This window comes from Etheostoma cragini, chromosome 17, assembly GCF_013103735.1.
Source record: "Etheostoma cragini isolate CJK2018 chromosome 17, CSU_Ecrag_1.0, whole genome shotgun sequence".
NCBI classification, from domain to species: Eukaryota; Metazoa; Chordata; class Actinopteri; order Perciformes; family Percidae; genus Etheostoma; species Etheostoma cragini.
Genome location: NC_048423.1, coordinates 10,593,305 through 10,605,414, shown reverse-complemented (window position 1 = coordinate 10,605,414; position 12,110 = coordinate 10,593,305). Strand labels below are relative to the sequence as shown.

The 12,110-nt window shown below is 42.3% G+C and overlaps 2 protein-coding genes across 4 annotated transcripts in view; one reads left to right on the top strand and one right to left on the bottom strand.

Annotated features, from left to right (window-relative positions):
- The window catches only part of spock2 (SPARC (osteonectin), cwcv and kazal like domains proteoglycan 2), a 25,977-nt gene extending 18,697 nt beyond the window's left edge, over positions 1-7,280 (top strand). For both annotated transcript variants that reach the window (XM_034898599.1, XM_034898598.1), the window contains 8 exons: positions 1,564-1,678; positions 2,024-2,129; positions 3,354-3,462; positions 3,664-3,798; positions 4,227-4,445; positions 4,976-5,038; positions 5,655-5,786; positions 6,327-7,280. In XM_034898599.1, coding sequence (XP_034754490.1) covers positions 1,564-1,678; positions 2,024-2,129; positions 3,354-3,462; positions 3,664-3,798; positions 4,227-4,445; positions 4,976-5,038; positions 5,655-5,786; positions 6,327-6,466 — 1,019 coding nt within the window. In that variant the 3' untranslated portion in view covers positions 6,467-7,280. The remainder of the gene's footprint in view (positions 1-1,563; positions 1,679-2,023; positions 2,130-3,353; positions 3,463-3,663; positions 3,799-4,226; positions 4,446-4,975; positions 5,039-5,654; positions 5,787-6,326) is intronic.
- Positions 7,281-8,501: 1,221 nt separating this feature from the next.
- tysnd1 (trypsin domain containing 1) lies at positions 8,502-11,614 on the bottom strand. Of its 2 annotated transcripts, none has more exons than XM_034898603.1 (4): positions 10,308-11,614; positions 9,553-9,683; positions 9,234-9,434; positions 8,502-9,039 (listed from the first exon to the last, which is right to left on the bottom strand). In XM_034898603.1, exons 1-4 carry the CDS (start codon positions 11,384-11,386, stop codon positions 8,837-8,839), a joined length of 1,614 nt encoding a protein of 537 aa, XP_034754494.1. In that variant the 5' UTR covers positions 11,387-11,614; the 3' UTR covers positions 8,502-8,836. The 2 variants fall into 2 exon arrangements, with proteins under 2 accessions (XP_034754494.1, XP_034754495.1); XM_034898604.1 differs by having other exon boundaries at positions 8,503-9,039; positions 9,234-9,419.
- Between the last annotated feature and the right edge of the window lie 496 nt (positions 11,615-12,110).

Here is a 12,110-nt window from a genome sequence, read left to right as displayed (position 1 = left end):
AAACAGAGAGGGAGAGAGTTCTCAGCAACACTGGTTTGAGCTGCAAATCACAGTCAACCCAGAAATGATTCCTGAACCACAGAGAGCCTGTTGCTATGGAAACGTCATCATAGCAGGCACTGCTTTAATCCGTGGAAGCCTGTTAAGTTAACATGAGGCTCAGGCAGCCACCTTATGCTTCTGTACTCACAACACAACGCTGTGCCAGCATTGTAGCCAACAAGATGTATTTACAAATATTTTGCTATTAGAAGGCAGGATTATCTTTTTTCATTTCTTTTGCTTAAGTGTTGGTTAAATCTTCATTGTATGGATTGCAAAATACATTGTTTTGGTGTACTTTCCCCTTACCCGCTGTTTCCCCATTAGTGTCTCAATGTCCTTGTCCTTTGTGTCAGGAAGTATGCTAAGGGTTCAATTGGATGCTGCACCCTGATTCTGCCGATGCACTGGTGTGGATTAGACATGGGGGGACATCAAACCTGTAAGGAAAGAAAACAAAAAGGCAGGCAGTGACAAAAGAGGAGAGAGTTGAAAAAGAGCAAGAAAGGCAGAGACAGCCAGAGAGAAAATCTGGGAGATGTGTGTGATACTGTACGGAGATACTCTACACAATCAATGCCGACCGGGATACAGGGCGACCAGAATAAGACTCTACTGTTGACCGTCTAAATGGATGAGAAATCTGCATCTGGGCAATAATGCCTCCAAGCCTCACTGTGTCTCAGTCAGTCAGTGAGTCTGTCGGCTATACAACCAGCTCAGCTATGACAGGGGGGTGTATTGTTTTGGATTTGCTTCTATCAGATATCTGTCGGTTTGCTTCAGTAATCCTGTGATGTTGGCAGCATTAATGTATTCAGCCACTGGAGAGGACAAGAAAGGAGATCCTAAGCCTGTCTGCGAAATTATAATAGTGCCATAAAAGGCAGGGGATGGATAAAAGCATCTCCGTCGTGTAGATGAAACCTGTAATATCAGTCTGTGAATGATCTGTATTTCAGTTCACTGTACTGATGGACAGTGTCCATGAATACATGCCAAGGGATGTGAAGAGAATAGAGTGTGACATCCAGGTCGGGCTCCAGGAGGCCTGCTAGGAACAGACAGCTAGCTGGGAACAGACAGCTGTGACATATGAGTGTGTGTGGGGTGCTGACACATTGTCCAGCATTAACTGCCAGCAGAGAGTATAATGGATGGATGTGGCAGATTGAACTAGGCATACAGGCTTTATTGCAAGAAGTATTCATCTTAGTAGGTCACCTGAAGTGTAATATTTAAATTGTACTTTAATAAGTAAAGAAGAAGCCAAAATCTTGCAACGGTGTTGCAATTGTTCTTTCCTCCAATTAAAATCAACTTTTTTATTGATTAAAAAGATTTTTTGTAGACTAATGATGACTTTACAAAACCCCTAAAGAAGCAGAAAGGGGGTGAGGGTGGGAGAGATTTGGAATTTGAGACTGGCAGTGAATAGTTCAAATGGTGGACAGAGAGAAGCAAAAGGTAAAAAGCAGTGACGAAACCTCAGCCTACATCTCACTTACTATTTTTTCCCAGATGTAGACACCACCAAGGACCCCTGTCAAAAGGTTAAGTGCAGCCGGCACAAGGTGTGTATCGCCCAGGGCTACCAGAGAGCTGTATGCGTCAACCGCAAGAAACTTGAACACAGGTGAGTGTGTGTAGCCCCTGGACAGAGAACTGAGTACTCCCAAAACACATGCATAGTCAAAAATCTTCTCTTTTAATGCAATATGAGGTCAGCACAAGCAAGTTTACAGTCTCTGAATTGTGCTGGCCTGGGATATAACAAAACTTGTTTGTGCAATGTGCACCAATATCGTACAACTTCCTGCTCTTTAATGATAAGCTTACACATCCAGACAACTTGGTGGAGGGCAGTTTGCTTCATGTTTAGGTTGGTGTTGCTGTGTCTCTACGCAGAATCAGCACAGCAGTTGCTGTCTTAGCTGGACTTCAGTGAGGCTGAAGTGTTTGTGTGTCCTCTGTCCTGCAGACTGAAGCAGCCTGCTCTCAGGTCTCCTGATGGAAACTGTCAGCCCTGTCCTATCTCCTCCACTGGGCCTGTGTGTGGATCAGACGGACGCAACTATGCCTCAAAGGTACACTGAAGCAAATACATATCCATAGGGCTGGGCTATATTTGAATATTATCTGCTTATCAACCTTCAATGGTTTCATGGCTCAATGATACGAAATCATTGTATGATTTTCTGGAGCGAATTTCCCTAAGGAGCTGGTGGAGAGTAAAGCAGAGCTAAAAGGAGAGTCAATAGTACTCTTACATTTTCCAAGTGGCTGGTTTGCTAATATGTATGCCATAACCTTTGCAAGGTGTTAATACGTCTGGGGTTCAACATTAATGGTTGCCTGATGGCCTAGGGCAAGTAAATGCATGGCAGCTAAAAGGGCTTTGTCATAATGATAACAACTAATGGTTTAATTGTTTTTCACTTGCCCAACTGGGCAAAAAAAAAAAGACCTTAACGTTGAACCCTAATGTCAATAATGTGTTCAAAGCTAGTTTTTGCTGCCCCCAATTGGCCAAAAAACAATCAATGCAGTCTTGAGTTTACACATACAGACAATTATGCTTTGCCTGGCTTAATCAGTGTAATTAACATGTGAATTTCGCTGAAAGGAAAAGACAACAATTAGTCACGTGTGTAGTGGGAGGATGGGATCATTGGCAGTGGAACTGTACGGCATCCCCCTCAATAAAGAAGTGAAAATAATGTATGTGTGCAGCATCACTGTTGTGTTCATAGTAATTGGTAAAATAGTCTTGACACCTATTACCGGTGTAGTCTACACTAACAGACACATTTAAGGTATTTACACGGGACTTCTATACAGTAGACCAACATGTGCATCTGTCAGGTACTGGTACATTTATTAACAGCTTTGGCTCTGTGTTATACACATGCTGCACTAAGTATTGTGGGGTAAAGAGTGACATACACCTTGCACATTCAGAGCTGAGCAGTTGGGGGGGGGACTCTCACGGGGAAAACTGAGATAAAGAGACAAGATAAATAGCCTCAGAAGGACCAATTGATGGCTTGTAGTGACAGATTCCTATGTGTTTATTGATTTATGCTTTGTCTTTTGGATCACTATTCCCGACCTTTGTGTGCAGAGGTTGAAAAGCGCATTCAGGAGCAAGTCTCAGATTTGAATTAAGTCGGTCACCTCATGAATATTTGATATGTGTTGCAGCAATAACTCATTTTAGTTCACCTTTGTGTCCGCTTGTCAAATCCCGCTGTGTGTGTGTGTGTGTTAATGCTTGTGTGTGTGTGTGTGTGTTTGTGTTTGTGTTGCAGTGCAAGCTGGAACAGCAGGCGTGTCTCACGGGGAAGGATCTTACACTGAAGTGTTCAAGTCTGTGTCCTTGTCCAACTGCTGCCCCTACATCCATGGAGAGTAAACATGGTAAGATCAAACACATACAGCAACTATGACAAAACAAATACACAGTATATATTTATTTATACTTACTGTATCTGCAATACAAAGCTTCCCATCTTTCTTTGTTATTCTGTATCTTTGTCTCACAAACACACAATTATCATCATAACCACATGAATAGGTGCAACAAATATCATATTCTTCCTCTCCCTCTGGCCTCCACAGAGAGCTGTACTAGACAGGATCTGGCTGATCTCGGGGAGCGTCTGAGAGACTGGTTCCAGCTACTGCAGAACAATGCCAAGCAGAACAACAATAGCAAGACTGGGGCCAGAACCACTGCAGCCAGCACCACCTCAGGTTAGAGCTACAATTTAATTAATCCAGACAGCATTAAGAGGGAGTTACAATATTAATGTTTCAGGGAGTAAATTATTGAAAGAAAACAAGTTGTGTAGCCTTGCATTCATTTGAAAAGCCATATGGAAAATAAAATCCTCACAAATTTAGCTTCACGGTTCTGCTGGTGCCATCTTCATGTTTTCAGCAGCTCTCACTGGATAGATCATATCAAACATGTTTGAAAACCGTTGCAGGGCTGGGTGCATGGATCAATATACGGTAACTTTGCATTACATGAAACTGTAACATAATTAAGAAAATGATTGATAGAGTGGATTTGCACTGGAATCAGCTGATAATTCTGAGCACACTGGCATCGTTTCATTTTCCATTTGTGCAGCTGTGATAAAAAATGGATGTTTGTTTGTCCGTCTTTGTGTTTGCAGTGCTGGACAGGAGCCTGGTGGCCAGCTGTAAGGACTCCATAGGCTGGATGTTTTCCAAGCTGGACACCAACGGGGACTTGTACCTGGACCAGGCTGAGCTGGCTGCCATCAACCTGGACAAGTACGAGGTCTGCATCCGGCCCTTCTTCAACTCCTGTGACTCCTACAGGGACGGCAAGGTCTCCACTGCCGAGTGGTGTCTCTGCTTCTGGAGAGAAAGTGAGTATTCTGGAGAGGATGAGAGGTTTGTAGCGTGTGCGTGTGTCCACAGGCATACACACATTCACATGCTTCTGTGCTGACATATTTTGCTTGCATTCAAACCTCAAAGTGCTAGCTTCCCTCAGGTGTAGCCACCTATGTGTTGTGTGCTTGTCTGTCACTATTTGTGTTCTTACTCATCCACCCGTTCCCCTGTGGGGTGAAACGGTCACCGCAAGGAGCTAAAAACATTCCTGCTGCTTGTTGGTAGCCAGATTCTCCCACAGCTCTCAGAGAGTCTGTCAGCCAACCAGCCAAGCAAAAACTTGTTCTCGGTCCCAAGCTCATACAGATCTTTGTTTGGAAAGGAAACATACTGGAATTGATTTGAAAAGAAGGAGGTGATTAGAAACATTGATTACACTCAGAACACTCAAACTGTTGATCGTTTTTGGCAGATTGTAGGTAGTCATTTTTCTTTTCTGTGTCTAATTGTGCCTAGGAGTGTGCTTTTTACTCATGTAAGACATGTTTTCTGTCCATTGAAGAGCCACCCTGTCTGACTGAACTCGAGAGGATTCAAGTACTAGAAGGCGGCAAGAGAAAGTTTGGTAGGTATCTGACTTCTCATAAGAGCATTTCAGCCCAATTGGATCTGTCTTTCTTTGTGGAGGGATTTTATCCCACAGATGACAAGCAGGAGGTGGGGATTAGTCCTTAATCAGTCTGGTGGATTAGAACTAGATAATCACAGACCGCCAAGGAAAGCAGTCATCAGTGTGTCTTACATGTATTTGTGAGCGAGTGAATGTGTGTGTGTGTGTGTGTGTGTGTGTATGTGTGTGTACACATGCTCGCTTTGACTATTTTGGCTTGCTGACTGGGCTCTGAGTCAGGACTCTCCAAGGACACGAAGCAGCGAGCAGGGGGCAGTCTGCCAGCTCGACGCTAAGATGTTCCTTTGAAAGACTGGACAGACAGTTCTGTTTTGCCCCATCTAATTAGTGTTTTCATGTTTTTCATTATTAAAAAAGTAGCCTCTGAATTATTTAACGCTATGGCAAGGGTATAAAAACGCGACAGTGATAAATGCAGCTACAGTATGTTGCGCTTGGCTTTCTGTTCACCATATTTGCCATGTGTGATGAGGCATGATGCAGAATGGGTTCATCTGCTTGTAGGTTACCATACCCGACCCTTTTTTGTGTTTTTGCGTGTGAACACCAGGTCGATTCATCCCGAGTTGCGATGAAGACGGCTTCTACAGGAAGCAGCAGTGTGACAGGGGAGAGTGCTGGTGTGTTGATCAAAATGGAGGAGAAGTAGCCGGATCTAGGATGCGTGGCAAGCCAGAGTGTGGTAAGTACTGCGGGTTTCAGCTGTCAATACTGTATGTATATAAATAGGATTTGAAATTGAAAGCTGAATGTAGCCTGAAAAAAAGCTCAAAATGTCCGCTGCTGATGTGCCTACATGTCTATAGCACCCCCACATGTATTCTGCACAAGGCTTTCTTTTTGTTAAAGGACTTGAGGCCCACTGCTAAGTCACTGCGGGGACCAGTACCACATTCATGTGTCTGGAGTCATTTGCATTCTAAAGCGCCGCTTGTCGCTGTGAGAAAAGTGTTTCAAAATAAATGAGGGCTGGTTGGACTGAACCTGCGCCTGATAAGAATGATTCCCCTGGCAAGGTTTAGAAATAGCTATTAAAATCCAGACATGGTCAAACACATGCAACCTTTTTACAATTGCAGTAAGTGTTTTTAAATGGATTTCAGCATTCTCATTGATAGAAAAAACTCACTCAAAGTTGAGAGGAAGACAACTACAGAACTCAATGACATATATACAAGATTGACACTCCCCCCCCCCATGTTATCTTCCCATCTCTCTACAGATAATGAAATGGCATATTCAGGTGATATTGGCAGTGGGGTTGGATGGGAAGACGAAGAAGAGAAAGAGGCTGAGGAGACTGCAGAGGAGGCTGAAGAGGAAGAGGTGGGAGAGGTGGATGATGGAGGCTATATCTGGTAAACGTGTAGTCCAACCTCTCTACAGGAGCATTGATGGTCCCGAACACAAACACACACACACACACAACACACAGATCCTGCAAAGAGATGGACGTAGTGAAGCTCTCACAACACTGGCTTATGAAAAAGCGAAGGGAGAGGGTTGCACGGATTGGGACAGGGAAGATGAATATGTTATGGGCTTATTTAATGTTACAGGATGTACTTTAACAGGCAGGGGAAAGGGACATATCACTGTTAGGAAATTATGGGTCTGGAGTTGGGTTTTGTCCCTCATACTTGTGAATCTTTGTTCTCTTCTGTTGTAAGTCCTTGGAACTATCTTTGAGCAGTTTTTAGCTGATGCATAATGGAGACTTTAAGCAGCTGCAAGTGCTTGTCTTGTGCTTGCATAAATAAATGGAGAAAGATCGGGTGCATTTCAATAGTCCAAATTGGCCTCTTTCCTCTTTTCTTTCTGCAGATTGACAACATTCATATAACCAGTTTTGGTTTTAGGCAGGAAATGGGCGATAAAGAGAGGAAGCCATGTTAGGATATTGAAAAGCACCCTAAGTCTTTACCGTTTTCATGTAATTCGCTTCGGCTCATATGTGACTGTAGTAACTCATGACCTATTAAAAAAAAAGTTTCTCACGCATCACTCTTTAGCTTGTATATAATGTGTGTATCGGAAGACAGACTGTCACCTATTAGTCCCAGTATTAATGCCTTGAAAGCCCAGCAGAATATACTGCTTAGTTGACAAGTGTACATCATAATGTGGATCAATTATTGTGTTTAATAAAAAATGAATAAAATTAAATAAACTGGTCTATGCGGCCCAGCTGGCTGCCGTACATCTGAGTCTGAGCTTTTGTTCTCTCGTCATTCCTTTTCGAATTTTAGCACTGTCATGATCCTTGAGCAGTGGTGTTGGTGTCTTAAAAACACTGATTCTGAAAATCATGCTATTATTAGAAGCAAAATCTACCCATTGGGTGGCATGATGACTTTTGGTTTTTGTGGATCATTTGCAGGCATCAGTTTAAGAATAGTTTTCAAACAAGTTAAACTACATTCTTGAAACATGAATATTTAAGTACAAACATAATAAATAAAATGTGATGCACATCTTTGCAACCAACCTAAAAAAATACCATTTCAAAGACACAAAGCTTTTCTCTGTGTGACTTATCTTCTGAGAAACATATTTAATTGTCTGCTCACTTCTACTCTTGCCTTAGCTGACTCTGCAGTGGAGTGTTTCTTATACTGTAGCTATGGGAAACAGAAATGAGATACAGACCCAGGTCTGCATATCAGCACTTTTAACAGCACAATGCCTTTAGAAAACTCTCTCCTCTGGACATTGCTCAAGCCTCGCCACTGTGTACTATTCAGTCTGGTAACAGTGAAATAGAAACCTTACAGTATGTTTCATTGAATGCACATTCTTGGAAGTTCAGGCCAAGAAAGTTTGTTTTAGTATTGTAAAAACCAAGCCTATGAAATTTCATTTCTCAGTTTCACATTTCAGTGATAATGGAAATCAAAACCAGTAATGGCCCAGTGGGTGAAACCTTTAATGTGTTAGCTGTCAGCTGTGAGAGGGTACGGCTGCCAACAGATGTCTGAATACCTGAATATTGACAGCAGGTCGTCTGGCTACCCAAAGGGACCAATCATTTTCAGCAACCTGTCAGCCTATTATGCTAATTATGTATCCTGCTTGGTGATATCAAGACATATATATAACCAAACCAGGTGAAAATCCTAACACATGCTTCTAAATTAAATCTTTTCTTGATGATGCAACAGTAAAAACATAAAGATTATATATTAAGAGGTAGCCCCTTTTTTCTGCCATTGTTTTATCAGATGTTTTTTGAATTTACAGGGGGAAATATAGGTAAATAATCTTGCTTAATTCAGCCCTATAGCTCTATTTGTATACCTTTGGTATATTATTTGTCAGAATGTGGGTAATTTGTGATAGAAATATACCAAGCCTACACTGAAATTTCACCAGAAAAAATACTTTATTAATATGATTAGATTACAATAAAACAATTTTGGCAGGTATTAAATTAACTTTAACTTGTCTGTTCCCAGCAAGTCATAAATATTTCACAGTTTACTGCATGATTCTGGGTTAAGTGTATCAACATTAGGAATGAAAGATTCTTGTTTTAGTTGCATTTACTCCTTTAGATCTGTGACTTGTAACAAATCAAGATATAAAACATTGTTATATCTTTGAGAATACCAGTTTTGTTTAAAAAGAAAAAACATCAATTTGATTACATAATACGATTTTGCATATAATCCATATTGATTTGACAATCCAATTTTTTTTCTCTAGCACATTTCAAGGTTCAGGGTACCTCAGTTATAGTTTGCTTTGTGCACCCTGTAGCCTCCACACTGTGCTGACTTCTGTTTCTGTGGTGTCCAACACCCTGAACACATTAGCATCCCTTGTCTGGTGAAAGAGCTGCAACAATCTGTGGAAAACCGTCACTGGGATGCTAAAGTTGAGGTGGGGGTAGGTCACTTTGGCAGCCAAGTCCCTTGTGTTGCTGGACACGATACCTGAAAAACAGCAGATAAATCCGTATACTCTTAAAATTGCAAATGTAGCAGTGCAAAAAGAGCAATCTGCTGTGTATATCATGCCTTCTCTCTACACATGTGGTGCATTGTTACAGGGAAGTTTTCTATTGTCATCATATGCCCCCCACTGATCATAAAGAGTACATGATTTTTGTAGTTGCAGGGTTTCTCACCTAGCAGCTCTCCTGAGCTCGTTCGCACCACAGCACCTCCGCTGGTCCCTGCTTGTACTGCACAAGTGGTCTGAAGCATGACAGGCTGGTCCTTCAAGCTTATGGCTTTGGAGAGGACACCACAGGTCAGAGACGGACCACATCTCCGACCCAAGCCACCATATCCCACCACAACTACAGATTCACCTGCAGGCAGAGAAGCTGAACATCAATCGTATAACTTTAAAAAAATAAGGAAAGAGACAAAGATCTACTCTGGCACTGAATAAGATGTTACTCTAAAAACTACTGTCTTCACTAAGCAAGACTGTAATCAAACCTGGATTGTAACTCTGAACCATTCGAGGGACCACAGCATCTGTGGCGGATTCTCTCAGCTGCACCAAAGCCAAATCATAGGGTGAAGAGGCTTTAGTGGAAAACAGCACATCACCCACAGCATCATGGACTCTGTGAAACAGAAATTGCCAAAGCAAACAGCAAACATTACATATTTTGTGTTTTTTGGGCAAAATCAATACACACTGTAAACATTACAGTTATTAAAAGGTTCTGAACCCACACAGGGCTGATAAAACCTCCGATACACATGTAACCAACGCTACACACCTTCCACATGTACACATATGTAAACACATGGTGTAGAATCAAGCGAGTGAATCAAGGGTGTAAAGGACCTTCAAAGGAAAGACATTAAATTAAACTGTTTATGATACATTGATATGATACATTTATGATAGCTGTATTCCATCCAGGAGTGTCAGACTAGAGGTCAACCGATTAATTGCCCAATTTTTGTCATTTTTTATGTAATCGGCCGTTTTACATATAAAACCCATTTTGGTCAACCTCAACGTCAGACCCCTGGTACTGTGCATGCCATGGTGGCATACCAGCATCGCTTATAAGGACACAGAAATCGGACAGAGACATCATTAATGTTGTGATTTCCCCGTTTTTTGGCTGCTAAAAATATTCAAATGTTTGCTGTGATAAAGCGTCTATTACACATGTTTTGATGTCTTTTTGTTTGACTTCCTGTACAGAGACATAGTGGTTAAGATGTGCGGTCACCTGTCCCTGTGATGGAACTTCAGGGTGACAGTTGACTTCCCGTTGACAACATGGCGACAGGTCATAACCAGCTGAGAGGCAACAACAACCCCTGAGCCCCAGAACCGTCCACTGTCGACAAAGCACACAGTGGGGCATTTTATATCTCTTGACTCATGGGCTACGGTGGACATGAGGAGGTCTCCCTCTCCCGGATGGAGCCAAACATCACAAAGTGGATCTTGAGCTCTCGTGCAGCAGATGATGTTCCTGAAGATCAGTTGGACGGAGCAGACCAGAGTGAGGCCTATCCACTCGTTCGCCTTCCAACCAAATGGAGACACGATCAGTCCAACAAGATGCACATTACCTTTGCCTGTAACCGCAAACAACCCTCCACCTTCTGTACCCGGCAAGCACCGAGCATCTGTGAGGATGACAGCGTTCTCCTCTCCGGTTAGATTGCTGATGATGCCCCGGCTGAGGGTGCTGATGAAGAGATCTAAGCAGAGGGAGCCAAAGGGTGAGCCACACGCAACAACAGGGCAGCCTTTCTGGAGAGAAGAGCTGCTCCGCCAGGGTATAGTCCCTGCTTTTGTGCTGCTGTCTGTCACACTTGTCTTGAGTACAGCGATCCAGCTGAGGAACTGGGCATCTCTGATCAGCCCCTCATCCTCTTCATCACCATGGAAACGCCACTGGTCAGCCTCTTGGAAAACTGCCTGGAAAGTGTGTTTGAACTCCAGGCAGTCCACCAGCATCAGCAACTCCGCTGCAACTTCCCGTTGAAGTGTTGTTTTGCTTCTGGAGGGTGAGGATGCCTCTCCCTGTGCAGACTGGTTGGAGTCCGAATATCGCTCAGTAGAAAAGCTAACACGGATTTTAAGTTTTGCACTGAAGCTGTGAGGTGACAGGAACCTGTCGGCTGCTGTAAGGGGCTCTTTATCGGTGGTAAAACAGGAAAACGGAACGCCAGTACATATCACTGTTCCCGTTTGAGGATGGACGATAACTCCGCTGCAGCTCACGGGTTTCTTTGCTGAAAAAGCCTCAAACACCTTGACAACACAGCAATACTTCTCTACCTCATTTACCTCCATGTTGTTCCCAATGCATGTGAACCGTATGACGTTTAGCAACTTAAAGACACCGGAAAAAACTGTTGAAAAGCAACTTTAAACAGCTGTGGTGAGACACGAAAACCAAACCTTACGGTATTGCAGGCAGGCGAGTTTAAACTAGGGTTATATCGCGACACAGAAGTGTTTAATAACGAGAGTTGTGGAATCGTGTAGTGTAGCTTCCGGGTTTAGTATTATTGGTCCACGAGAAAATAAACGACACCTACCGATTAGTGTGATTGGTCGTAATGTAAATACGAACGGATCTGACCCAATGGGAAACATGTAGGCGTGAACATTGTTTGTTTTTCTAGCACGGCTTTAACGTAACTTTGAAAATACAGTGTTTGAACGTTTTGGGAACCATTGGAAAACATAAATATCTGAAAGGGAACCTAAATCATCTTTTCTCAACGGTAATGTGTACAAGTAGGCATTTTAATTGCAAAAAAGTGCAAATGTTGCCTGTTTAGTCTTTATTCAGTTATTTTTAGTTTAAGAAAGCAGTAAAGTGTATAAATTAGTAATAATAACATAGTTCAATAATATTTCTTTGTGGGTATACCAAACCTTTTACTAACAAAAAATCTGATCAAAATTAGCCAGACATGAAATATTTAAAGGATTTTAAAATATATTTATTATTAAACTTGTGAAGTTGGAGCATGACAATATGACCTACCTTTTGTAACAGAACAGATAC